Source organism: Pezoporus flaviventris, unplaced genomic scaffold (assembly GCF_033815535.1).
Source record: "Pezoporus flaviventris isolate CSIRO_AGI_PZ_B2104156 unplaced genomic scaffold, CSIRO_AGI_Pfla_v1 ptg000001l, whole genome shotgun sequence".
Classification (NCBI taxonomy): domain Eukaryota; kingdom Metazoa; phylum Chordata; class Aves; order Psittaciformes; family Psittacidae; genus Pezoporus; species Pezoporus flaviventris.
In genome coordinates this window covers 59,824,347-59,851,184 of record NW_026892549.1, presented here as the reverse complement: position 1 = coordinate 59,851,184, position 26,838 = coordinate 59,824,347, and the positions used below count along the sequence as shown (strand labels likewise).

General features: G+C 47.9%; 1 protein-coding gene across 17 annotated transcripts in view; it reads right to left on the bottom strand.

Moving 5' to 3' along the window:
* LOC133273098 (collagen alpha-1(XI) chain) overlaps positions 1–26,838 on the bottom strand; it is a 472,710-nt gene that overhangs the window by 406,010 nt on the left and 39,862 nt on the right. For 3 of the 17 annotated variants that reach the window (XM_061461125.1, XM_061461251.1, XM_061461261.1), the window contains 6 exons: positions 26,476–26,584; positions 25,560–25,843; positions 24,316–24,576; positions 22,556–22,630; positions 16,606–16,776; positions 15,440–16,307 (listed from right to left, as the gene is read on the bottom strand). The exons of 9 other annotated variants lie outside the window; for them this stretch is intronic. In XM_061461125.1, coding sequence (XP_061317109.1) covers positions 16,267–16,307; positions 16,606–16,776; positions 22,556–22,630; positions 24,316–24,576; positions 25,560–25,843; positions 26,476–26,584 — 941 coding nt within the window. In that variant the 3' untranslated portion in view covers positions 15,440–16,266. Of the gene's footprint in view, positions 1–15,439; positions 16,308–16,605; positions 16,777–20,126; positions 20,178–20,291; positions 20,521–22,555; positions 22,631–24,315; positions 24,577–25,559; positions 25,844–26,475; positions 26,585–26,838 lie in introns of those variants that run through there. 5 more of the 17 variants (XM_061461086.1, XM_061461183.1, XM_061461095.1 and 2 more) reach the window with 4 other exon arrangements.

Genomic DNA, 26,838 nt, shown 5'->3' with positions numbered 1-26,838 from the left:
GATCAACTACAACCTAAATAGGGTCTCTTTCTTGAAAAGAACTGCTGTTTCCTCAGATCCAACCTCCAAGATTACTCCATTACTGCTCATGTGGCTCTGCTATTCCCTAGGGCTTAAGTGTTTCGGGTGTGTTGTTAGCACAACAAATTAAAATGGGAGCTTGTAAAATCCTGTACTTGAAGTTTATTTGCACAGTTTAACTGCACAAGGCTGTTCCTCAGTGGTGGAAAAGCGGTCACACACACATTGCATACTCTGTGCAATGTAGTGAAAATAAATGATAGGTGACAGTGGAGGAAACCCAAATATGATTTTGGATTCCTTACCCTGGGAAAGATGCAGTGGCCAGAGAAACTTTTCCCTTTCCACTAGGGATCCCAAGATTTCAGGTCTTCTTTGTAGTTTTAACTACTCTCATTATTTTTAGCTCTGCTTTGGGCAACCCAACCCACCCAAAGCCTGGGGTGCTGGTCATGTTCTGCTATCACCATTTTAATCTCTTGGTTTTTTCCTCTGATAGCTGTAGCAGAATCGTATCATGGATGTATTTACAGATTAGGTATTTAGCCACATAGTAACTTGCTTAGCAGTAGCTCTGGGCACTATTTCTTTCCAGATGTCCTTGAAGCTGGCAGAGTGTCTTGCCCACAGTTATCTGTCAATCATGTAGTGCCTGCATTGCCAGAGCTTGTGGATGGCATTGGCCCTATGTTGCTTCCAATGTTTCTGAGCATTCTTATCCATTTAAGGACTTCAGATTCAACAAGGCTGGAATTGCTTGTCCTGCCGTATAAAGTTCCCCATAATTTAGCCATATGACCAATGCAAGCTCTTATTTTATAGAGAACTTCCCTCCACATTCATTTCCCCATTATGATTTTGCCCAGCCCCTCATCTCTCCAGAATTTTCTCTCTCCCACACATTTTCTTTCCCAAAGCTCCTTGACGGTGTCAGGGACCTCTTGTCTCGGCTTTCTGCATCCCTTCAGCAAAACTCATCTCTTCTTTGTGCATCGTGTGGACTTTGGCTGGTTTCCCCTGCAATCTAGCTCAATTTGGGGTTTGGTATGTGTGTGTCACTGCAGCTCTCAGCCCTGCTGCAGCCACCTTTGTATCACCCCCTGCTTTCCTCTCATAGGACCTAATACTCCACGTGGGTCAGCGGAGAGCTTCAAGACCTTCTAAGAAGTTATTGTTCACTTACTTTAAGATCAGGGACAGGGATATTTGTTCCAGAAAACACTATCAGTGAAGTCATCCATGCAACATCTGAGCCTGACTACTGAAGTTAGTCTTTGGATGAACACTTTCTGTGTCTCTAGGGGTAGATACATACACACACATTATATAAAACTCAGTGTTCTTCAGTAGAAAAAAGGGGCAAAGTCTTGTCCTGGTTCATGCAATTGACATTTGCAGCTCTGTTTTCCAGTCAATGACCTGGCTAGGCTGGGCATGCAACCTGACAGTGGAGGAGTGAGATTTAGTGTTGGGAGGCCTGAATTTCGGCTTCCCTTACTCCGTGGCAGACCACTTCAGCACACTCTGAGCACTCAAGGCAGCAGAGAGTGGTTCAGATGGTGTCAGAGTCACACTAGGAATTTTTGCTTCAAAACCAAGGGAAACATAGAATGTTTTTTTTTCTTTTGCTTTGTTTTCTTAAAGAAATAGGGAAACTGAAGTGAGAGCTGTAGCAGTCACTAGGATTGAGCGTTGCCCACTTTTAGCACACAGCTCCCAGGTCTGAGGTCTAGCCTGAAGTACCAGCTTGGGGGAATCTCCAGTCCTCCTGGGGAAGGATTCACAAGTCAGTTTCAGTATGAAACCCTTAAAACCATGGGAATAACTGAAAATAAGATGACACCATTTTTTTCTTTAAAAACTACAACTTTTAAGGTACCATCAGGATTTCCCTGAGGTTTGACTGAGGTTTTTGGAAGGGCTCAGCCGCAGATGGAAGCACAGCTCTTGTGTGCTTGGAAAATACTTGATAACACAAACTTCTTTTCAAAGTCCTCACCTTGTGGATATTCCCTATTTCCTCATCGGCCTGAGAGCTTAAGGCTTTTGGAATCAGAGGTTCCTTTCACTTAACTGAAAGGTGGCCTTGTGGCTCACGCTCTCTTGCCTGGGCTGAACACCTCTCTAGCTAATTAGCTCCGGTCTGGGGTCCAGTCCGTCAACGGGTTGTTTTCGTTTCTGCCCTCCTTGGCACAGGAAGGAATTAGGCCATGACTAAACTTTCCTGGCTTCAGTGCCAGTACAATTGTGTGAGAGGGTCAGGGGCTGGAGAAAATGCTGAGAAATCACATCTGAAATAGGGGAGGGTTTTGCACATAAAAATGAGCAACCCTGGGCAACATTCTGGCAAAAGCTGTTTCTCTTCAGTAGCCAAAACCCATCCAGGTCTTTCCAGCGCTGACCAGAAGCAGCAGCAAGAGCAAAGGGCAGATGCAAAGGGTGTTTGAAGCCTTTCTCCTACCCCAGAGATGTCTGCCCTGATCCAGCAGCCCTGGCCAGAGCGTGGAAGCCCCAGGAGGTGCAGATGGGTGGTGGTTTAAGGACTGGTGTAGCAAGGCCATGAGGGTTTGGGGAGATGTCTGTTACTCCTGAGCTCTCCAGGTCAGCTGGGTGTCGTCTCAGAGCCTCTTGGGCAGCAAATTGTGAGCTGGGTCTAACAGGAACTGCTGGTCCAGGAGCTCCCAGCTGGTGTCCTGCACAGTGCAGGCTTGAGAGGCTTCAGCAGCAGCCTGACATTAAGAAAAGTCTGATATTGACAGTGAAATCCTGGAGATTACAAGCAGGTTCCTCACCTCTGCATTACACAGTGACTCCAGAGGTAGCTGACCAGGACACAATAAAAACACAGCACTTAAACCCACTCTCTTCAGGAGCTGTGGTGCCTGCTTGGAGGCACTGGCAGTAGTCACTCTCCTTACAGTAATCAGCAAAGGCATTTCTCAAAGCTGTCACTGAAGCTGGTTTCTTCTTTGTGCTTCTGTTAATGAGGCTGGTTTTGGCCCTGGTATAATTTCACTCACTGTATGTAGTTTCCTTTTCTGTCGTGGGAGAGAAATGGGGAATTGCAGTACTGAAACACCCTAAAACCAGTGCACAAACCCACCTGTGAAAATAACACGAGGCTGTTGGTTTTGTCGCCGCTGCTGTTTGTGTAAGTGAAGATGAAGGGGCAGCTGCTGGACATATAGGAAAGTGGGATGATAAAAGAGGAGTCAGGAGAGAGACTTCAGCTCTCTCACAGGATTTTGGGTCAAAACCTGACATCTCTATGTCAGTGAAACTGGTCAGCCCTGGCTTAGTAGGTGCCCAGTGAATGTGGAACTGAGCAGCACCCACATGGCTCTTAGGAAGAGGAGGATACTAATCAGTTTTAAAGAACTTTGCAGCAACGTTGCTCTGCTCTGTAACACACCTGATAACATGAGCGCTGGGCTTAGCAAGCTTAAGTCTATCCTAGAAAGCAGAGAATGCCAACCCAGTTTTGCAGCGGTATGAAAACGGGATGTTTTGTATTGGTGGGGAGTTCTGTCTGTGAGGTGGGATTTGGCCCCATGGTGACAGTTCACAAGCCGTGCCTCAGAAGTACCCCCAGCATTCCGCAGCTCTCTGTCCCAGAGCAGCCATGTCTCCCTGCCTCCAGTGTGAGCTGTAGGAACCTGGCTGCTCCAAGCAGTATGGATTGCTCTGCTCTGGTCATTTTATTACTGTTTGCCCACATGTGAGCTCTCTGCTTTCTTCTCCTTCCTTGTGAGATACTGGAGTCAGCTGCAGTCAAGTTCTCATGCTGCAGCGATGAAGAGGCTGATCTCTCCCTGTGTGCACTTGCAAAAAGGCTCCTGGCAGTGGCCTGGGATGCGCGTTTACTGACCCCAGCAGAGGGATGGATCCTCCAGAAAAGGTGTTTCTGTGCAAGTCTGAACTGTTTTAAAAATGCAGAAAGTGAGCGTAACTATCCTAACTCAGTCAACTTTCAGCCTTGCCTGGGTGATACACCCCATATACAACCTTAGATCAGCTTCCAGTGCCTTATAGGGCCCACAAGGATGCTGGAGAGGGGTTTTGGCCAAGGGCCTGTAGGGACAGGACAAAGGGAATGGCTTTAACCTGCCAGAACAGGGGAGACTGAGATGAGCTTTTAGGCAGAAGCTCTTCCCTGTGAGGGTGCTGAGGTGCTGGCACAGGGTGCCCAGAGAAGCTGTGGCTGCCCCATCCCTGGCAGTGTTTAAGGCCAGGCTGGACACAGGGGCTTGGAGCAACCTGCTCTAGTGGAAGGTGTCCCTGCCCATGGCAGGGGTTGGAACTGGACGAGCTTTACCAACACAAGCTGTTCTTTGATCCTTGTGCACTGGGTGCTGGGATTTACCCACTCCTTACATGCAGCCATGGTGGGGAAGGAACTCATACACCTTGCTGTGAGCCATCTGGGCACTGCTGCCTTCACCTCAGGGTTTGGGTTTTCCTGCCCCTGTGAGCAGCATTGAGGCTTTCACTCATTCTTTTTCTTCTAAGCCATTTCATAGAAAAGAAATGTTTTCTTCTCTATGAAATGGGGGGGAAAAGGGTGGGATTTAAGGTTTTCCAGCCTTGAATCAGTTCATAACTGGGACAGGGCTGTTTCATTCCATCTCAGCCCAGCAGCACATGGGTACCTGCCAGCTTCCCACCCTGAGCTCCTGCCAGGAACTTCGGGCACTCACGCCTGGCTTTTATTTGCTGCACGGTGTCACCTAGATGGATCTTCTGTGAAACAGCAGCCGAGAACCAGAGTTTGTGAGGGCACCAGAATCAGCCCGTGCTGCTGGGAGGTGCAGGAGGGGGTTTGGACCAGCACATGCTCTGCCTTTTCATATGGCAAAGGGCCAGGAAATCAAAAGGGGCAATGTTAAGGTGAAGTTTCAAGTGTTCACCATAGGAAGGTATTGCTGATTAAGGTATTACTAGAAAGCAGTGAGTCTCTTGAAGTCCAGCTTCAGCAGTCAGTCACTGTTTCAAGCAGGTGTTTGGCCATCCCTGTAAAACATGAGAAGCTGCATGCTGCAGTAAAGCTTTCTGCAGAAAGCTCTGTCAATGAAGTAAAGGAAAAAGACACTAATTGGAGGAAAAGACTGTAAATTCTGCCTTGGATCAGCTGGGAGAAACCCCTGAGTTTCTGGAAAATGGCAAAGCCAAGGGCTCAGATGCTGGATGGGTTCTTAGCTTATTTATACCATTTCCTGAGGATTAGCCACGTCGGTAGGGCTGCAGTGGACTTCCAGTGTGAGACTGTATCAGAGATCATTTAGAGCTCGGTTAACAGTGGGGATGGGATGAGCAAACTGGGAGTTAAAAACAAAGACAAAAAACAACCATATGTAATTTTTGCAAATAGCTTCCTGAATGCAGCCTGTAGCCAGGGAATCATCTTCCTGGATAGAATAAGTGCCAGCCATCCAAGTTGCTCAAAGTGCAACCGAGGATGCTTTTTTTCTTTTCAAAGAATAAAACCTTGGGCCTGCCCTGGAAAAGGCACATCTCTTGTGTGTTCTTGGGGTGCTGGACAGGGGGAGGCTCTTGCTGCTCATGATTTATGGTGGTCCAAATCCCCCTGGTGCTGCACTGGCCATACCTGAGTTGCAGGGAGGTTTCCTCCTTCCTGAGCCATAATCCCTTTCCCAGCATTTGGGCAGTCAAAAGCTTCCTCAGATGCCAAGAGCCCTGCAAGGACCAGATCATTATTGGGGTCAAAACAGGCTGTGGCCTTACTGCTGCCCTTTCCCTCCACAAAGTCAGGCTGTAAAAGCTGTAAGGACACAGTCAGCATCTGCATCATGAGCCTCCAGCAGGACCTGGCCTTACAGGAGGGAGCCATACAATGCTTTCCATTTTAAACAGAGTTCCGCCTCTTGCTCCCACCCCACCAAGGCTTTGCTCTCCCTGCTCTATAAAATATGTTAGTGGGGTTTCAACTCTGCCTTGTGAGCCCTTGAACCTCTCCAGAGAGTCACTCAATGTCTCAACATACATATATATTATATATAAAAAATAATCAACAGCCACAAACTACAAATAAAAGGCCCTGAAAATTCTTTACCACTACCCGAGTGTATTGCCAAGAGCTGCTTGCAGCATGGTGGTTCCCCTCCAACCTCAGCCAGTGTTGTCCTTTCCTGCAAGGAGAATGAGGACCAGCATCACCAGGCAGTGTGTCCTTGAAGGCAGGTGCTGGCTCTGCCTTGGGGACAGGTGACAGATTAATGCATAGGTGATGCTGTACATTCTCCAGTGTCAGCAGGTGGCACTCTTATGTCTGCATGGGACCTGAATCCTGCAGGGTTTCTGACTCCAGGGCAGGGCATGTGCCTGGGGATGGGCAGATCTCAGTCCCCAGAGGTGCTGCACTCACTGGGACTTGAACCATTAAACTGTTTCTGCCTTCTGATTCTGAGCAAGGCTGTTAAAATTAGGCAAGAAATAAAGAGCTGTGATCTACACTGGGTGTAGGACAGTGTCAGTAAGAGTTGGGTGAGTTTTGCTCTCTGGCTTTTCAACATCACTTTATATCCCATCCATATCTGATGTAGCCCCATGGTAGATGCATGAGGTGCTTTCCTCCCACTTGTTGGATAAAGAAACAACTTGGTTTAAGCTCACAGGCTGGTTTCATTCTGATGGACCTTGATGCTTGATGTGTAAAACCATGGCTGGCTCACATGCCCTTCAACTGCAGCCAGAGCCTGAGGGATGTACCTTCCCTTGCACTTCATCCTGCTCCAGGCTGCAAGAGGTTTAGGAGATGTTAATGCAGCCCTTGGCATCTCCCTTGCTGCTTATTCCCAGTGAGCTGGTAAAAGGTCTGGCTCTGGTCTATGAATGCAGCTCAGGCTGCAGACAAGTCCTGGGTTTCTCTTATATACATATATATATATATATATATATATATATATATATGTATATATATATATTCATGTCATGTATGGTCCCGAGGAAGGAAGCACTGCATCCATGGAGCCCGATGTGGGTCCGTGTGCACACCATCAGAGCTGCTCTTTCTGGTTGTTATGTCAATTTAGTTGTAGTCTAATTAATCTCCATTCCTGTGCTAATTTACTGGTTTTACATGCACTGGAGCTGCTCTAAGGTCCACCGTTAAGGAGCCTTCTCTTTGCCAGGCTGAACAAGCTCAGCTCTCTCAGCCTGGCTTCATAGGAGAGGTGCTGAAGCTCTCTGATTCCTGGCCTCCTCTGGACTTGCTGCAGCAGCTCCACATGTCTCATGTTGATCATCTGCAGCTGAGGCCCATTTCTGCAGAATCTGTGCAGTTCTTCTGGAAAAAGGTAATGGTATTTTTCACTGAATGGACTGGGATAAGGGCAGGGGACCAGGTGCCTGCAGGCTGTCCTGGGGGACCCTGTCTTTCTGACACAGTTGTGCGGGAACCCTCACAGATAAATGATGGTAATTTCACCAGTATTAAAGTTGTTGGGGATGTTGACCAAAATCTCCTTTTTTCCCACCAACCTGGCTCTTAGATCAAGAGGCAGCAACAATAACATCAGCAAGGGACCTCCTCCAAATCTCACATGGGGATTTATGGCTGCAAATAATCCTTGTGTCTTAACCAGCTCAGAGAGGAGACTGACCAAGCAGGGTCTTTAAAAACACTTGCTTCTCCAGGCAGTGAGGTGTTTACTTGCATCCCTCCTGGTTTGAGCGTGTACTTCTGGGTTTCTTTTTTCCCTTTTTCCTTTTTTCTTTTATTATTTTTTCTTTCTTTTTTTTTTCCCATTTTTCTTTATTCTTTTTTCTTTTTATTTTTTTCCTTTTTCTTCTTTCTTTTCTTCTCTATTTCTTTTTCCTAATTCGGATTTCTTTTTTCCTTATTTTATTTCTTGTTTATATAAATATATTTTTTCCTTTCATTCTTTTTCCTGTTTTCCTTTTCTCCTTTTTCCTTCCTTTTTGTATGTCTCTACTCCTCCTTTTTCTTTCTCTCCCTTTCCTTTCCATTCCCTCTGTGGTCAGGTTGGCGGCTCCCCAACAATGAGCTAATTGCAGCTCTCCGCTGGGTCCCGGATCTGTGTGGGAGGCAGTGAGACGATGCTCAGCCCGGTGCCGGCCGCAGTTGGGGCTGCCTTGTGAGTCAGAGCCGGGGCAGGCAGGGAGAAGATCCAGACTGATGGAGCTTGGAAGGGACTGCAAAGTCAGAGGGGTCTGAGCCTGGGGTCAGTCCTGGCTGTTGGATGGCGGAGAGCAAGGGAAAAATCCAGCCGAGGGGTGCAAGACTGGCTACCCCAAGGCCAGGGTGATTGATAGGCCCCGGGGTCTGGCTCAAGCCCGTCACACAGAGGGAAGGTAAAGCCTGTGGGAGGATGTTGAGCTGATCGTTTGTTTCATCTCATCTCTATCCTCTTGCTCGTGTTCATAACATATCCATCATCCTCCAGCTGCTCAACATCTCTAAGGTCTCCCCAGAGCCTTCTCCTCCAGGCTGCACAAGCCCAGCTCTCTCAGCCTGTGTCCCGAGCAGAGGTGCTCCTATGTATGTAAAATATAAGAGTTTGTAAAATGTACGTTGTACGTTATATCGTTAGATTTCTTTATCCTGTTTCCAACCTCCAAAATAGGGTGGTTGGGTGTTATTTGCAGGGGATGCAATCAGTGACAAATTTGGGATTGCACTATCTCCTTTGGGATAACCATTTCCATTCACTTGCAAGTGGCTTTCCAACATACCCATAAAACTTTCAGCAACACTTCTTGTAATGTGCTCATTTTACAAAATGCAAATATATATCTCCTTAAACAACCTTATGCCTCGCCTGAAATCAGATCAAAAAGGCAAAGAAAACACGTCCTCAGCCCCTCTTCCACAAGACCATCTCTCTCCTGCATCTCTTGCTCTGCATCTGTGTGATCTGCTCACTACCCTCACCTGTGTGCAATACAAACCTGCTCTGTTTTTTTTTGCAGAACACCTGAGAAATTTATTCCCTGTAGTCCCCCAGTGTTGGGAGTTCTTTGAAGCAAAGAAATGACCACAAGGAGGCCTGGAAGATGCTCTCTCCTTCTGCGTCCTGCTTTGCTCATGCTCTGCTTCCAGGTGTTGGATCCTCAGAGCAAATGAAGACTGATGTGCTTTTGTGCTCTCCAACACTGAGCTGCCAGAGGCTTGCCATGGTGTTCAATGGGAAGCTTGCTGCAGGATGCCGCTTGGGCACCACAGAGTTGTCTTTTCAGCTGTTCCAAAGTCCACCATGGACCGCTAGTGACGTTCCTAGGGCTTTACAGCTGGGAAATAGCAGCGACCTCTGGAGAGCACCTGATGTCACAAGGTTTTCAGCTTGGTTTCCAGAGCAGTGGTCTGGAGGAGCTTCAAGCTCCTGACTGTTTTTTCCGATGGAGCTGTTGCTCGGTATTCCTGTCATTCTCTGTTTCTGGACTATCCCTTCCCCACACTCAGCCTGTCTTGTGCAATCAGTGTCCCTCTGGAGACACGTCTGTGAGAATGCAGAGATTTCCTGAGAGCGGTGCACTGGAAATTCCTAGGATTTCTGGTGCAGACAAGCGCGTACGGGACCGGGGCTGGACAAGGGGAGGCAGCGGTTCAGGAGATGCCTTTCTGCAGAAACAAATCCTTTCTGCTCTTCCTCTCCTTTTGCACCTGCAAAAGGATTATTCGACCCATCGTATAGCAGAATTATGAGCAGACACAAGCATTTGCTTCCTTTGGGGGAGAGCTTACCACTCACAAGTACAGGCTGTCAAAGAAAATGTGCAATGGGGGTGTTCTCCTCCACATCTTTACGTGACCACCAGCATTAAATGGCCTCGCAATGGAACACAGCTGTAGGGACAATGCAGGGACTGCCAGAGTACAGCCTGCTCTTTTGCAATGAGTTCTGCTCCAGACTCAAACAGAAATGTTTTTTTTTATTCCCAAAAAGTAAATTAAAATAAAATATCAAATAAATAAATGGGAGGCAGCATTCAGCAGCTGCCTGTCACAGAGGCAGAAGGAGAGGGGTGGAAAAGAGGTGGTGTTTTCAGTGCACCGCTTCCGAACTGAGCTCAAATGCCTGTGACCAAAACTGAGATCTCAAACTGGGGGCTTTGAATGGAGGGAAGGGTGAGATGGATAAGGGACACTTAGGGGACTGAAAAAGCTATTGAATGGCATCTAAATGGGGGAGGGAACAGCTCCTGGGGTGTGAAATGCAGATGTGCAGGTGATAGCAGCTGATTCCTGAAGCCATGGAGTTGCTGCAAGCCCAGTGTGGGAAGGGTCACCATCTGTTTCCCAATGCTCACACTCCTTCCTAATGCAGCTGGGGCTGGTCTGTGCTGGAGGCATTAAAATGGGATGGATAGATACAGCTTTGATCAGAATGGGAAATATACTAAAAATGGGAGGTAACCCTGGGGTCAGGCTCTTTAATATGGGGTTAACCCCATCCCCAAGTCCACACAGGCACAAGGCCTGACTTCCTCGCTCGCCTCCTGCTTTCAGCATTAAGCTGGCTTTAATGCCAAGCACTTCAGAGCTCATTCAGCTCTTCCAAATGGCAGATACTTTTCTAATACTAACAAGGCTTTTGCACTTGGCTGCTAAACCTGGCTAATACACCCTGTCCTGCTGGGAAGCGGGTGAAAAGGGGGGTCTAGTTTGAGAAATAGCCTCCCTAGGGAGGAGAATTAGCACACATTTCCTAAGATTATGGGCAATATGCAGGTATCACCTAATGGAGCTCTGAAAGCTCCGAGGTTCCCAAGCTGAGCTTGGTTTGTGTCACACCAATGTAATGAGTTGCTGCTGTTCTCAAAGACCTTGTGGGCTCATCCACTGAGGTTTCTCAGGGTACCATCTGAATTGTTAGATTCCCTGTTGGATAGCTTGCTGCTTTTAGTCCCAGATTGAAACCTACAACCTGCTCTGCATATGCAGGCTTTTAGGGATGAAGACAAAGGTGCTGCTCTGGAGGTACCGCTCTGCCTTCTCCCATTGCTGCTTCCATCCTGGGGGAGAAATAGCATGAAATAAACAATCTAAGCTCACTAAGGAGCCAGTCTGGGATGACTTGCATGCATTGCTGTGGTGGCACAAAAGACGAGGCACAGCTGTGGTGCTTTTGCCCCTGATCTGTATCCCAGCTGGGGGATGGAGAAGGAATGGAGAAAGAGAAGGAATCTGAGGATGCAGCCGGGGTTGGTGGGGATTTTGAGTCATTCCGTTGGAAATGGCTCCAGGATCTGGCAGCTTTGTGCTATGTGTCAAACTGTCCCATCCAACATCCACCCCTGCAGAACTCCAAGTGCTGCAAGCCCCAGAGTCCAGGCAGCTGGATGCTTCCCCTGGAGAGCTATGCAGGGACCCAGCACCCAGGGCAGGAGCAGGCTCTCAAGCTCGCAGCCTTTCCCAAGGTCGTCACTCATTTCTAGCAGTATAACAAAAATGAACAGGGACAAAATGCAGTGCCATGAGGGCAGCAGAGCTGTGGGTTAATGAGAAATGTCAGGCTCGCTGTGTTTAATCCTCCTGCTGCAAAACTCTTTTGAGCCATTGATCACCTTTTACTCAGAAAACAGTTCTTGCCACAGAAATTGCCAGATTTCTGGGGAAAAATGTGTGAGCAGTGAGTGAGCATGTGTAACTTTCCTGTCCAAATGGCACTTGGTTAAGCTTTTCATTGCTAGACACTAAGTGGTAATGCTGTTGCCCAAGATCGACATGCACTGCAGTTAAACCTTCAGTAAATACAAGGATGCTCTAAGGGCTGGAGTAGAGAAGCAGCAGCTAACAAGGGAGCCTCAACACGGTCTCCACGCAGCTTCTCTTCTCCAGGCTGAACAGCCCCAATGTTCTCAGCCTGTCTCCATACAGGAGCTGCTCCAGCCCCTGATCATCCTCATGGCCTCCTCTGGATTTGCTCCAACAGCTCCATGTGCTTCTCATGCTGAGAACACCAGAACTGCACACAGTGCTGCAAGTGGAGTCTCACCAGAGCACAGCCTATGTGCAAATCTTCAACCATCTGCACTGGTTCTACCTTTGTAGTATCAGATTTTACTAGAGGCATACAGTGAGGTCATCACAGCCGGCTGCACTTCTATTTCAGCCCAGTCGCTATAGCAGCAAAGGTCAAAACAAAACATATAGTTCACCAAAGCAAGGTTTCCTGGCTGATAGGGCTCATTTTTCTTTATGAGCTGACTTTGGAAGGCAGTGGAGCTGCAGCTCATGGAAACTTGACCGTTCCTCTCTCCCCTGCCTGCTCCTCCATCCCCGCAATGGAGATAAAGGTTAAACATCTGGTTTGGATCTGCTCTGGTTGACTGAAATACAGACCCGCTGCTGCTGTCTCATAAATCACTGCGCAGCTGGAGCCCAGGCCCGGCTCTTTGCAGGCTCTGCACCCTGCCACGTCCAACTCAGCCATGGATTTGCTGTTGGCAAAAGGCTGCACTTCGGCAAGCTGCCTGCTGCCATTTTGTGAGCAGTCCCCATTGCTCGGAAAGGGCAAAGGCTGGAGAGTTACCATGGGGTTAAAATGATGGCAGGATTTAAAGCCATGGGGGATGCTGGTGTTGGTGGGAAGCATGTCTGCAGTGGAGCACTCATATTAGCTCATGCGAATGGTGCTTGCTGGTGGTAAGCTATCTGTGAGATGCTGCTCCCTGGAGTGACCACCTATGGGAGCACAGGGGCTGTAACACATCACAGGCAGAAAGCAAATGAGCACCTACGAAATGTAACATCTTCCAAACGCCCTCATCTCAGCTTATCAGCTCCTTGTTACTCAGAGGTTTAATGACTTTAGGGCTGGGAGATGTATTATTTCCACCTCAAAAGCAAGAGGCTAAAGCAAGGAGAGTAATGAAGGGCAGGGTAATGGCCACATAGATGACCTGTGGCTAAGGTATGTCTCAGTTATCTGAGGATCCTTTCCTCCAGAGTTAGCTGCTTCAAGTTTATCTGCATCTTTGCTGAAGCACTCGGACACAACCCTGATTTCCAGGAACACCTGGCATGGACAACATCCTTTTCCTTAAACTCTCGACCTTGCAGTGTCAGCAGTTGTGGTGTAGGGCATTGCTTTGGTGTGGCACCTCTGGAAACCCCACTTTAACTGAGAACAGCTCAGCAGGTACATGTGTACATCCATACGCTTTCAGACTGGCTTCTTTTACTGATGTAATAAATTAAACACTGGCTAATAAAATGTGTCAGAGCCATTTTGCCTCTTCTTGTAAAGGTTGCCCAAGAAGGTTATATTTCAGTGCAAACCTACAGCATGAAGAGAAGCTAATCAAGCATTAAATGCTGGCATTATCCTAAATGTAAGGGTCTGTCTGCAATGCCTAATTCTGCTACATGTCCCACTCTTAATTTTTATGATACCGTCAGTATCATAAAAAGGTTATTTATGTCTCTGCTCTGGTACTGAAGCCTGTAGTTTTCACCAGCAGCCTCATACCTCACTGGCATCCAAGGGCAGCATGTTCCTCCAAAGCACTCTGAGTTTCTGTTAAAGGAAATGAGATTTGAGACTGGCTATTGAAAAACCATGTAATAGTTTGTCCCAGAGAGTGCCCACTGTGACCCTTGAGGGCAATTACAGAATTGGCCTAAATCACTGGAATTTCCTGGGAACAGGGTAGACAGACTTTTGCAGGGCTGATGTAGGTTGGGTTGATCCTGCCTTGGAGACCTGCATAAAGTCCAAGCAAGTCTTGGACTTAATGCTTTGTCCTCAAGGCCTAATGCTAATTCTGTCCCATCAGAAGAGCCACCAGGCCTTATTTTACCAATGACCCTTCTCATGGACCATTTCACAGTAAGGTTGCCCAGAAGAAACTACAAAGCCTCCATTCATACCTGCCTTTAGGTGTGGTCATTAACCTAAATGCGAGCTCCTGTTGCAAGTCAAAGCACTTAACAGCACCTGTGTGGGGTTGGAAGACATGTTAAACGTTAAGGAGACCCCACATGCACTGTGTAACTGGTGCCCAAGGGTTTCTGAAATGACACATCACCTAGATGTAGGCAACCATAACCCACCCATAATGTCTATATGGATGGTCAAACCTTCCTGGCCTCACTGCTTTTGCATCTTTGCTATCTCCCTCTCAGGTGAGGGGGGGGAAGAACTGGGGGGAAGACTGATGCTGTACCTTTGAAAGCAAAGTCAAGCGTATTTTTGCTGCAGAAGTTTTAGATAGGGTGTCTGCATAAGAAGGCCTGCTTAAAAGACATACCAACATCCACCACATCTATCTCGAGTTCATCAACAGTGTCTGCATTTCATAGAATCACAGAATCCCAGCCTGGTTTGTGTCGGAAAGGACCTTAAAGTTCATCCAGTTCCAACCCCTGCCACAGGCAGGGACACCTTCCACTAGAGCAGGTTGCTCCAAGCTCCGGGCAGTTCTTTTAGGATGCTGCAAATAAACAGTTTTGCGAGGGGATGGGAACTGTTTGTCCAGAGCAAACTCATCTCCAGGAAAAAACACGCTAAGGATGCAACCTCCTTCCCTAGGATGGGGGGTTGGTGACGCGGGGGACGGGATCGGATCCTGGTGCTCTGCGGAGCCGGTCGGAGCTATTGCGCCCGCGGTGCGGTCCCGCAGCCACGCTGGCAGATGCGCTCCAGCCGCAGATCACTCCCATGTGCGCCCCGCGGCCGCTGGCCCCGGGCCCGGAGTGCAAGGCGCTACCTTAAAAGGCGCTGGAGGGGCGGCTGCAGCTTCCCGCAGCCCCGCGATGCTGGGGGAGGGTGAGGCCGCCCGCTCCCTGCGCACGCTGCGAGAGCCGGGCTGTGCTTTTGCGTCCCGGAGGGAGCGTGGTCAGTTGAGAGCATCTCTCCCGGCAAACAGGCACTGGGGACACCGCTCCTGTGCTGCAGAGTGGGGGGTCTGGAGGAGAGGATGCCTTCATGCAGCTTTTATACCGCGTGAAAGCAATGAAAGGGGGACTTGGCCATGCCCTGTGCACAGCGAAGTGCAGGGCAGGCTCTGCCCGCCGGAGCAGCGGTAGCTGGGTGCTGCTATTGCAAGAGCCAATTATAGTAATGTATAAATAAAAGTTACCTATTCCCCTCTTTTTTAATGAAGCCTTTTTGATGTGCTCAGAGGTGGTACCAAATAAACAGGGCAGCTTCCCAAGTGGATCTGAGGCACCCAGACAGCTTTATCTATCTTGTAAATGGTGTTATTAATGGTTTTAAACCGATAGAGATTTCACAACCAAGACAGATCTCGGTTTCCACCTCTTTCTAAACTGGAAAATCCTTGATTACTAGCAGTACCTCACTGATGTCCCCCTGAGTATCCATCCATACTACATCTATCCTTCCTTTAAGGGCCAGGGGGATTTCCGTCTATAAAATGCTTCCCAGGCCTTGGAAAATGCCTCCACTGATGCCCACAAAGACAAACCCACGAGTTTCTCAAAACCTCCATTAGACTTTATTCAAAAGTTCTTGTGTAGATTCCTGACACAGATTCCACAATAAAAATAACTCCCCCCCCCCCCCCAAGCCTCTGCCCCCCTCCCCAGTTGCTTTGCTTTGTGTTTTATAAAACATAAGACATCAGAAGGGTGCCAGAGGCATCCTACACCACAATTCAAAAGTTGTGGCCTTGGTCCCAGCAGTACATTTGCATTTGGAAACCTTGCTGCCTTTTCCTGACTGGTTTGGTTGGCCACAGCTGTTACAGGAGGTCCAGCCTGGAACAAAATCCAGCAAAAGGAGAAAAAAACAAACCAGAACCCAAGGAAGAATTGAAAATGGAACCGTTTGTTTATCAGAATCAGCTTCTCTCTTACATGAGGGCTTCCCTGTAACATTACACTCCATTATGAGGACAGTAAAAGCAAGCAGGTAACAGTGGCAGTGAAATCGTTATAATGGTCTTTTTCTTTTTGTCTCATTTTTATGGTGCCTGAGAAAGGCCAATGGCTGGAATCAAGGAGAAAGGGGAATTTAGAGGCACACTGAGAGATTAGAACCATCTGCAATTAGGTAAATATTTGGTAATGTTGAAGCTATACAATATAACCTGGACACATGTAGCACTCAGTCCGCAAACAGTTTAGCACCATATTGATAGGTCATGAAGCAAAACGCTTTCTTCAGGGTTTGCTTGGAAGTAAAAGCATGAAATAGCACAGTGCAAGGTAGTCTATACCCTTAGCTTCTAGAGGGGTAGGGTGGGAATGGCCGATGCTTCTGGCTGTCTCAGAGGTAATGTGTTGACAGGTCTCTGGCTCTATGTTCCTATCGTCGTCACCACACCAGGGTTGATGTTACCTGAAAAGGTTTGATGGAGAAAGAGAAAATAAATGCAGTTACTCCATGCATGAGGGGACGCCGGATACTAAGGGAAGGGAAAGCAGTTCATTGCCAGGACTTGCTATGGAACCCAGAGCACCACAAGTAAGCTCACTATAGTCATGCACTGTGCTGGAAATCACAGCATCACAGACTGATTTGGGCTGGGAGGGACCTTAAAGCTCACCCAGATCCAGCCCGCTGCCACAGGCAGGATCACCTTCCACTAGCCTGGGGACATGGCCAAACCCTCCCCAGCTGCACGTTTTCTGCTTACCAGGGACACAGAACTTTTCACATTCTTTCTGTGTGTTGAATCTGTTGTCGTTGCCTCCACAGCCGCCGTACCAGAACCGGGCGCAGCTCTTGGTTGTGGGGTCGTAGTACCACTTGAGCACAAAGTTCCTGCAGGTCCCCTCGTCCTTTTGCAGCTGGCAGATGTCCATGACTGTGGGTAAAAGCAGGAGCAGAAGTCAGCAATAACACTCCTGGTGAGCCACAGTCTTTCTGAAAGTATCCGCATGGCAGAGCAATGCCTGCAAGCAGAGCTGACATGCAAGCTCAGAAAGGGCAACCACAGCACAGACTCTGCACATCTCCTGTGACTAAATCCCATCTCTTTGTCTGCAGAAAGTCTTTCTTTTGAGGTCACCAGCCCTGAACCACCAGACCTGGGCATGAGTGAATATCTAAGTCATGAGTCAAACCAGTAATTCAGTAAAGCAGACCAGCAGCTGAAGGCAAAGCATGGAGTTGCTCTCATTGGAGGGTATTTGCAGCTTGAGCCCCTTTTTTAATGCATTAAAATAAAATAAATTCCTTTACGACTTTCTTTGCTAGATCACTGCATACAGAGCACACCAGCAGTGACTGCAGGGGGAATCAGGTCTTCAAGTTACCTTCTGATCATCTTGTCTTAGGGTCATGCCTTTTGTAAAACCAGGTGCCAGAAATCAAGGTAATGAAAGGACTTGTCTGAAACGGTGAAAAGCCCCCTTGTAATCACACAGGGCACCCAGAAATAGCTCTTTGGTGACAGCAAAGGTGCCTGAACCAGCTGTGACCCTTGGACTCCCCATGTGAAGGCAGGATTTTGTGAGATAACAACTTTATATTCACCTTTCTGTGATTCTGCCCATCCCAAGCAACAGTCAAAAGCAATCAGGCAGTAATTGCAGGGGGCTGAAAGATCTCACCAAGTCTCTGTACTACCAGAAAGACAGCGCCAAGATACCCACAAGTGAATGTAGGGAAGAATATGTTGATATAGGGTGAATATATGGAAGGGTTTGTTTGCCAGCAAGTTTCTCTGGGGCCTGATGAAAGCCAAGGCAGGCTAAACCCTTCTAAAGTTTCTACAGGAAACAGGCACAGAAGATTATCCCTGCAATCCCAGCTAGAAAACAGGTCTGGCAGTGGGCCCTGGGCAATACCAAAGCGTTGGTGGCAGGCTTGCTTTAAAGGAAATTGTGGTTGGTTGTGGAAGCTGCCCGGAGCCCAGGATCACTGTAGCAGGAGTGCTCCCAGGACAAACATGGAGATGCCCGGACGGTGTCAGAGACCTCACAGCCCAGTCACATGTACACTTCTGGGTAGATACTGCCAAACATCCAAACCCTTTCTGACCACTCATTTTAACTGTATTTTTCCCTATTCTCCTGCATGCGGGAATGCCTCCATGCTGTGACTGAACAGATGCTGCTAGAACAATGCTGTGATCCTTTGACTCTTTAGAGAGGAGGAACGGAATGCATCCTGAGGAAGGACACCTGTCCGAAGGAGTTCTCCTCCCCATTGTCCTGTTCTAAATGCAGCTTTTTGAAGCAGGATTTCTTTTTTGTATTTCTGTTTTCAAATCCGGAATTTGAAATCACAGAATCTGACAATTGACTTGAATTGCAACTTTCAGTTTGCCTGCTCAAGTGCCTGGTGCCACCCTTCATTTTCACAGCACCATCCAGTAACTCCTCTGGCTGAACCCCTGGATGGCATTTGAACTAAAACCTCCCCCCCAAAAAAACAAATAACCAAGCCCAAAACACAATAAACGAAATAAAAGCTTATCCAAAAAATGTCAAAGAATTGATGGAAAGAATGAACTTGGCAGCTCAAATGTTTTTTACATTGTGACTGTCTCCATCAGGTTCAAAAGATGGGGACAGCCACTATAAACCAGGGTTTTAATTCATCCCATGGAGAAAAAGTGCCTGGATTTTTAATCTGTCCTGAGGATTTTTAATCTGTCCTGAGGCTAGTGCCTCAGTTGCACTAACAGTTAATTTTGTCATGGGAAAGAAAATATATATAGATATATATATATGTTATTTTTGTGTAAAAATTCAATAGTGAAAGGTTTTCACAGCATTTAAAAGGCTTCAAATGGGAGGTGGGTCTGTGGCTTTTGCAGAAGACAAAAAGAGAAAGAAGCAGTAAATAGAGCAGGGCAGGCAGTGACACAAGCATCCCTCCAGGGCCCCTCGTTTGCTTTTCTTGACTATCTGCCCAGGGCAGAATGGTGCCAAGTTCATGAAATTTCACTTAAGTCTGAACAGCAGTTGCTGGAAACAGCATTGAGGCATGTGACGATGATCAGGAAGGGCTGGTCTATGGGATGGGGCTGACAGAAACACGTGCCCCCTGGAGGAAATCACATCGGGGAGGTTTCCCTGCTCCATGAGGATAAAACCCAGCTCTAGACTAGTTTCTGCACAAGCCATACACTACTTCCTCTGGCTGCAACCAATGGATCTTTGTCCACGGTGTCTGTCTTCATCCCGGAGGCACCTTGCAATCTCCTTTTGCAGGCAGCTGCCACCCCAGGCATCTCCCCATGGCTGGTGGTGGCCTTCTCCTCCTTGGTTCCCTGCATGTTTCTGCAGGGGCACCCACAGCTGGACTCAGGGTGCACTGCTGCCAATAGCAGAATCTCCTGGGTCTAATCTAAGGAGCCTAAAATACACCTGAGAAAATCAAATGTATGGGAGGGGTCCTTCATTTGCCCCCTTTTCAAGTCCTGTCATGTCTCTGCAAGGATTAAAGTTCTGCCATTAGGTACCAGCGCTTGCTTCACTCCTGGATTTCCCTCCCATCTCTGCAAAGGACCCTGAAAAACCCTGAAAAGGAGGAGAGGCTGCTCTGATAGCAAGGCTTTGCTAGGGTTAAGTTCCCATCCCAACCTTTGCTGAACCAACACAGGTAATTCAAGCCTCTAATTCCATACCAGTTCTCCCAGAGGTTTGCAAACACAAGCCCTTGTTCTCAGAACCTCCCTGAGGAGATCATTGCCAGTTCCCTGTGGGTTCCTCCCTCCACTTGGATTTTCATCTTTTGGTGCAAAAAAGGACATCTGCATATGAGACCCAAGAACCAGGGAGTGATTTTACATCAAGTGTTTGGTTACATGCAGTGAAACGTGTGCAAGTCTGACACCTCAACAAAGACACGCTGCAGAGTGGTGGCATTGAGTGGTCACGCAACAATAATAGGAACTGCTCTGGGACCAGTTCAGCCACCTCACCCTTCTCAGAAAATCTGAACCTTTCACAAAGCACCCATTTTGCTGCAGTTTGCACTCTGGTTGTGCAAACACAGCGTGTCCTGGTGGGACAACATGCATGCAATGGGACTTCATCATGCAAAGCAGATGGTAGGGCATGGTCATGTCAAGGAGCAAATGCAAACCAAGTCTATGCTACTGGTGATCTTGTACTGGACACAAGTGGATGCATGCTATGAGATGGTCTAGGTGAAATAATGGATTTGCTTTGGTTTGTGATAAGTGAGGGGTTTGGGTGTTACCTGACGATAATCTTTTCTCAAGGGGTGGCTGCTGCATAGTTTTCTCTGCTGCTGTTGGAGGAAAAAGTGCATGGGTTTGGATGTTAAAGATATTTTTTCTCTGATCTGAACATCATTTGACAACATGATCAAATACAAAAGGATTCATCCCCATGTGGTACTTACATGGTTTTAAGCATTTGCTAATGCACTCAGCTTCGGCCTCAAATCTATTTGCATTACCACCGCAGCCACCATACCAACCCTGGCTGCAGATCTTGTTTTTGTAGTCAAAGAACCACACAATCTGATAGTCCTTGCACTGCATGCCCATGTCAAAGTCCAGCAAGCAAGGGTCTGGCCAATCTGCATGTCAAAAGGTGCAAAGGGTGAGTGACTCTCAGAGGGTTAAAAGCTGAAAAAGCAAAGAGATTGAAAAGAACAAAAGCCTGGTACAGGACTGGTGGCATTTCCTTCCTGTGATTCCTCTTGCTGAGGGCAAACCTTCCCTAGCCTCTAAGCTTTCTTGTCTCCCCACTCCTGACTTCCTCTCACATCCAAGTCCCATGGACCAAGGTGTTGGGAGCCCCTTACTCCCTGCTGGTGCACATGGGATCAGACCCTCACACAACTCCCACATATTTTCAAAGCCATTTGTCTTGGCAGTAACTCTGAATCCATAAGTATGTTTAGTTTATCTCTCAAAGCAAAGCTGCACCTAGAACACTTTATGGCTTGATGAGGATTTACATAAATTCCTTTCCTGTCCAGAAATTATGATTTAGGCCCAAATTCCAGAGTTTTTATTAGCAGAGATAGGCCACCCATATGAGCAGCTGCTTTGCCTATATAAGGAGGGTGGATTTTGGGACCTCTTCCAAGGTCCACCAGAAGATTTGCGCACGAGTCTCTCCTTAAGCACCACCTCTCTTCTTACGCACGAGGAATAGAGAAGACTCAGCTGAACAACCCATCCCAATCCCCTGCCCTGTTCAATGTCTTTAGCCTGTTGAAAAGCTTCAGATTAGCATTCCCTGGGAATGCATCCTCCAGACTGACGTGTGCCAGAAATCCTCAGGCAGAGACTTTTGCTGCAGGGAGAAGCTGAGATTGAGAGGTCTGCATCAAAGCACAGATTGAGCACAGAGCACATCCATTTTCCTGCAGGCAGACCTAAACACACCTTGTTTGCAAAGGACTGGCACACAAGGGGTTAAAGCCATGGAAATGCATGTCACCTCGTGGGGACAAGCCAGGTGAAGGCTTCCCAGGGGATACCAATGTCAGGGAGAGGGACCAATCAATGGGAACACATGGGACGGGTGGGATGATGGGACATGCAGCAAGGCAGAAATGAGATGGTCCCTGCTGAGCACAAGCCCTCAAACCCTCTGCTGTAGCAAGCTCCAGGGGTAGCACCGGTCAGACATGAGGTCCATGCTCATCCTTTTCATCATGAGCAGCCATACCCCAAACAGCAGCCTTGCAGCTCTTGCTGGGTGAATGCATTAAGCAGCAGCATCTCCCTGAGTTCTCATATCACCTCAGGGAAAAAATGAGCTACAGTGCAAGTGCAATGCTTAAGGAAAAACTTAAGAATGATGATTCAGGGATGAGTTTTGGATGCCAGATTTGTAGCTGGTGCCTGCAACAGGGCTGTGATGCTTCATGAAGGCTGAGAGCCCTTCCAGAGCCTTGGAAGAAGGGTTGCAGTCTGGCACTTACAGTACAATGAGTGTGATGCTAATGTAAGATGTCAATAAAAGCAGTGAGATGACATATTAACATGTACAGTGATTATGGGTTGTTAACATAGGTTGACAGGATTAACAACATAGTGGGAACTGACATCTTGCTCATTTGGCAGTTTACTGGATAGTGGCACTCTCTTACCACTTAGTAAGGTGGTGTTTTCTCTTACCACTAGTGGCAGAGAAAGAGGAGATGGGCAGAGGGGTGAAACTGGAGGTTTACCTCTGTTTAGCCACATTTATGCAGATGTTTGACACTAGCTCTCCTGTGATCCATGCCTCTGGTCAAACCCTTGTTGGGAGCTGTGTGTTACACCAAGAAGCCAAGACCTATTCTTCACCCCAAGTGGGGAGCAAGTATCAGGGGATATTCTGCATCCACACATGCTGGGGAGGCCATGGAGCACAGCTTGGCCCTGCGGAGTAGCCAGCAGTTGGGCCATGGCTCATCTCCCATTCCTGTGATGGAAACAGGATGCAGTTTGCATCCCTCATGAAGCCTTCAAGGGGCTCTGGATCCAGCCAGAGACCCGAATACAGGGCTCAGACCTGCATGGCCAGGAATGTCATCTCTGTTATGACCTGTTGGCTCTAGGTTTAGAAGCAGGCAAGGGAAAGATGAGTGCAAGTGTCCAGGTTCTCAGTGGAGTCCTGGCAGAGCCCCCCCAGCCCAGTGCTCCCACTATTGCCCATACTCACAACTCTCAGGACCTTCCAGTGGCTCTGTGTTGAGCATCATGTTGGCCACGGACACCTTTGGCTGTGCTGAGGTCTCTGTGGGGCAGAAGCAGATGGGTCAGCCAAGGAGAAGGGGATCTGTGGCAGTGCCCTCGGCATAGCCATAACCAAACCCACTGGCCCCAGCTCCAGCACAGGGCACACACAGGCTGCACGAGTCAGGTCTGGAGCTGTTCACCTCAGCACATACAGTTCAGAGATGATTTTTAGAGGCAATTGGCTTGATGACCCCAGCCAGCAGCTCTGCTGTGCAGTTGGGCTCATCCGCAGGGCTCCCACTCACACCCCAGCATGCGGCTGCAGAGGGACTTTGAAAGAGCTGAAGAGCTGGACACGGCCTCTCTGTAGCTAGTTTAGCTTTGCTCCTCTGGCCTTAGAGATGGCAGAAAATGGTGGCATTCTCTAAGGGAGCAAATAGTCCATGATGGACCTTTTCTTGTTCCCCTGCAGTCCTCAAGGACTGTCCATTCATTGCATGCCTCTCAGACTCCTCCCATCATGGCCTCACATCTCTCTAGGAACTATGCTGTTGAGGATTGTCACTTGTGATGGAAAGGAGAACATGGTTCATACTGCACCATGTTCTGCACAGCTGCAGCCTATTATATCCTCAGCAAAACCTGTGGCTTATTTTCCATGGGGGTGGGAGGAGGCTGCAGCCACAGGAGGGGGTGGATTTGCTTTTTTCTGGTGAGAGTATGGGGGGGAGCGGCAGTCCTACCCAGCATTTAGGTCACAGCTGATAGACAAATAGAATGTCACCACTGCCTACCCCATTTGTTCTTGTTCTAGATTTACTTTGTGGGAATGCAGCTTCCCTGCGCATTGGGAGCTCCAGCTCAGCACATGAAAAGGTTACTTCCCCACACACTGATGTCTTTTCTCAACATTTTTGTGGGCATGTTTATTGCTCTTGAAGGTAAGAGACTTCAGACCTGATCCAAACCCACTGAAGCTAACGGAAAGGCTCTTCACGGGCGCTGAAATTGGCTCTGAGATGCCAGCACTGGCAGGACCAATGCAAACTTCTCCACAGCACCAAGCCAAGCCACGTTTGTGCCAAACCAGAGTAAAAAAAAAAACCAACCAAACAACTTGGCTGTGTCTTAGACAGCAACTTTTGGCCATGCCAAAGTGTTTGGTGAGGTTTACATGTGATCTGGACACATAGAGCTTGAGTACCCAAAAGACTAAACTCTCTATTTAATCTCTTATTTGTCTTTTGAGGTTGATTTTTTTTTTATAATATCATATGTGAAGTAGATGGGTGTCTACAGAAATGGTGACTGGAAAGGAAGCTTTGCTTGCTTATTGTACAGTCAGGCTGGACTGGATTTGTGTTAACCCACTTTGTCTCTTACTATTACTTACAGCAGTGCCATCTGGACCCCACCAAGACCCAATCTGCAAAGCCTCTTGCACACATAATAAGACAAACCCTGCTCTTGGACCAGCTTTACTTCTCCCACAGCCTGTGTTGGTTTAACACCACTGAAGTGTCAACTCGCATGTTGTAAAGCAGCACATTTGCTGCATTTCATAACCAGCTCCGGCTGCTGGTCTGGGGGATGCAGGACCTGCAGTGACACAGCTGATCATTGCCAGGGCTCTGATTGTTGGTCCCAACCAATTGCCCATCACTTACGTGGGACTTTCCCCATATTTTTGTGCCCATTTAATGAAAATGCAGATGTTGTGTGTTTTCCTCGGGACATACTCACTTGTGCTGAAAGTCCCTGTGTACGTCACTTTGGGTTGGGTTTTCTGGTAGCCAATAATGACGACAAGGTATTTCTGTCCACTCTTGAGGCCGTGGATGATATGCTCAGTGCCCGTCAGGTTTTGGTTCTGCACCAGCGAGTGGTCATGCGCAGCGGTGATGGAGATCTCAAATGTGTAGGCACTGTGTGGCTCGGGGCTGGCCCAGCGCAGCCTGGCACTGGTCTCAGTGACATCGGTGATCTGGATGTCATGGATCTTTGCTGCAAAGCAAGATCAGGAGAAACATTAAGCAAGGACTTGAAGAAGAAAGATCTCAGGGGAGAGGTGCCTCAGTGCTGCGAGATCTCCTTCCCAGTCCACAGCAAATTTTCCTGTCTACAGGCAGTTGCGGTGTATGCAAACCAGATTCTGACTTCTCTGTCTCAGATGTCCAACCCAACGAAGTTGACTGCTTTTATTTATTGCTTTCCATTTATTATTTACATTGGGACATGCATTCACTGGCTGGTTAAGTGTCCCTGTGCTATGGCACACATTCTTTGTTTCTTGTCCTGCCAGTGCAGATCTGCCTGCACCCCCTTGCAAAAACACATGGGAAAACCACTTTACAGGAGCTATGCTCACATGAAAGATTTTTAGCATTACCAAATAGGTCTCCACACTGTTTCAGTGATGAACTAACTGAACTATTTATATTAGCTGTCAGAGAATTCAAAAAATACCATGGTATGAACCACCATAAACAGCAAAATTTAGCCAAGGAGGTAATGGTACAAGGAAAGTATAGAAAGCAATAGGATGTACTAGACGGAGAAGTGGTCTGTCACTGTACTACTGAGCTGAGCAACAGATGATGGATTGTCCCATAACTCACAGAATGGTTTGGGTTAGAAAGGCTCCTACCCCCCTGCCACAGGCAGGAACACCTTCCCATAGACCAGGTTGCTCAGGTTCTGTCCATCCTGGCCTTGAACACTGTCAGATTTAGATGTCCTGCTTGTGTTTTGCTACGAGGCAGAATGTCTCCCACCTGGTTTTGTACACCGCAAGTTGACAAAGCCTTAACACCCCCCCCCCCCCCCCCAAAGAGCAGATTTCCAGGTTTGCACCTAAAGCAGGAATTCTGGCCTCTCAGTGACATATCCCATAGGAATAATCCCCTCAGAGAGGAAGAGAAGCCACTACCCACCATGGTACAGACCAGTCAGAGGCACAGCTCTTGTGGGGAGAGCCTTCCACGTACCTTGTCTTCTCCTGCCTCCTGACACAGCCACTGTGGAGTTGGCAGTGGCACGGCCAGCAACTTTGGCATGGGCAGTGGTGCTTGCCGGGACCACAGTGGTGGTGGTGTTCACCTGGACCATGGTGCTGGCCGGGGTCATGTCAGTGGCTCTGCTCTGGGCTGTGGTGCTGGCAGTGGTGGTTCTGGTGCGGGTACTGGTGCCTGCAGCAGGCTTGATGCTCACACCTACCGTGGTGCTGCTGGCACTGGGGGTCCAGCTCATGGTCACATTGGGTGCCACGTACCTGTGAAAGCACAAGCAGCTGCTATGGCTTTTTTACCCTCCCTGTTTAAGCAGAATTTTGGAACTGGAGAGGATTTGACATAGAAATCATTAGCAAGAACAGACCCACCATCCCCTTATCCCTGAGGTCAATAGTCTATGTCACCTTTAGATGTGCCCACAGCCAAGCAATGAAAAGTGCTTATCACTTGGGGCACAAGTTGTCTATACATCAACTGGACACACATAAGAGTGAATTTAGTAGATCTGTAGCATGTCTGATTTCCAGGGGCTTGACCTCCTAAAGCCAGGAGAGCTCTGTGCCAGCAATGAATGAATCTCAGTGACATGAGCTTTCTCTTCTGTTTAGAAACTATTCCATGATGGATCCTGTATATCAGGTAGTCCAGGGCAGCCCAGCCTCTGAAAATAGCTCACTGAGTGGAAAATCCCCAAATAATAGTAATTTCTGGAATTCCTGACCTACATGATGACAGTAGCATATACCTCCTTCATATCCTCTGTACTACATATCTAAATATAGAATTTAGCACAAACTTAAAATGATATGTGTACTTGTCTACATTTCTCTACCTTACTCCCCCAGACAGGAGTTAGGAAAGCTCATTCTCTAGCAGACAAACCACTGCTTACACTGCTCTCTGCCCAGTGCGCCCAGGGCTCTGACTCTTGGCTTGCTGGTCATTCTGGAGCCACTCACACTGTTTCCTCAGCTCTGGAGACAGGTAGAAAGCAAAGTCGCCTAGAGACAGAGAAAGGATGTCATTAAACATTGATGTTGAGCACGGTGGTTACCTACCAAACCACATTACATCTATTTCTCCATTTATTTATTTCTAAAGGAAACAATTCTGCTCTTCCTGCTTGCTCTGATAACAGCTATGGAATGTTTGGTGTAGCTACTGAAGCATCCTGGCCTGGGAGGCCAATTATTATAATAACAATAAGAATTCTTATTCCAATTTACAAACATGAGAGCAGTAACTATAAGATACC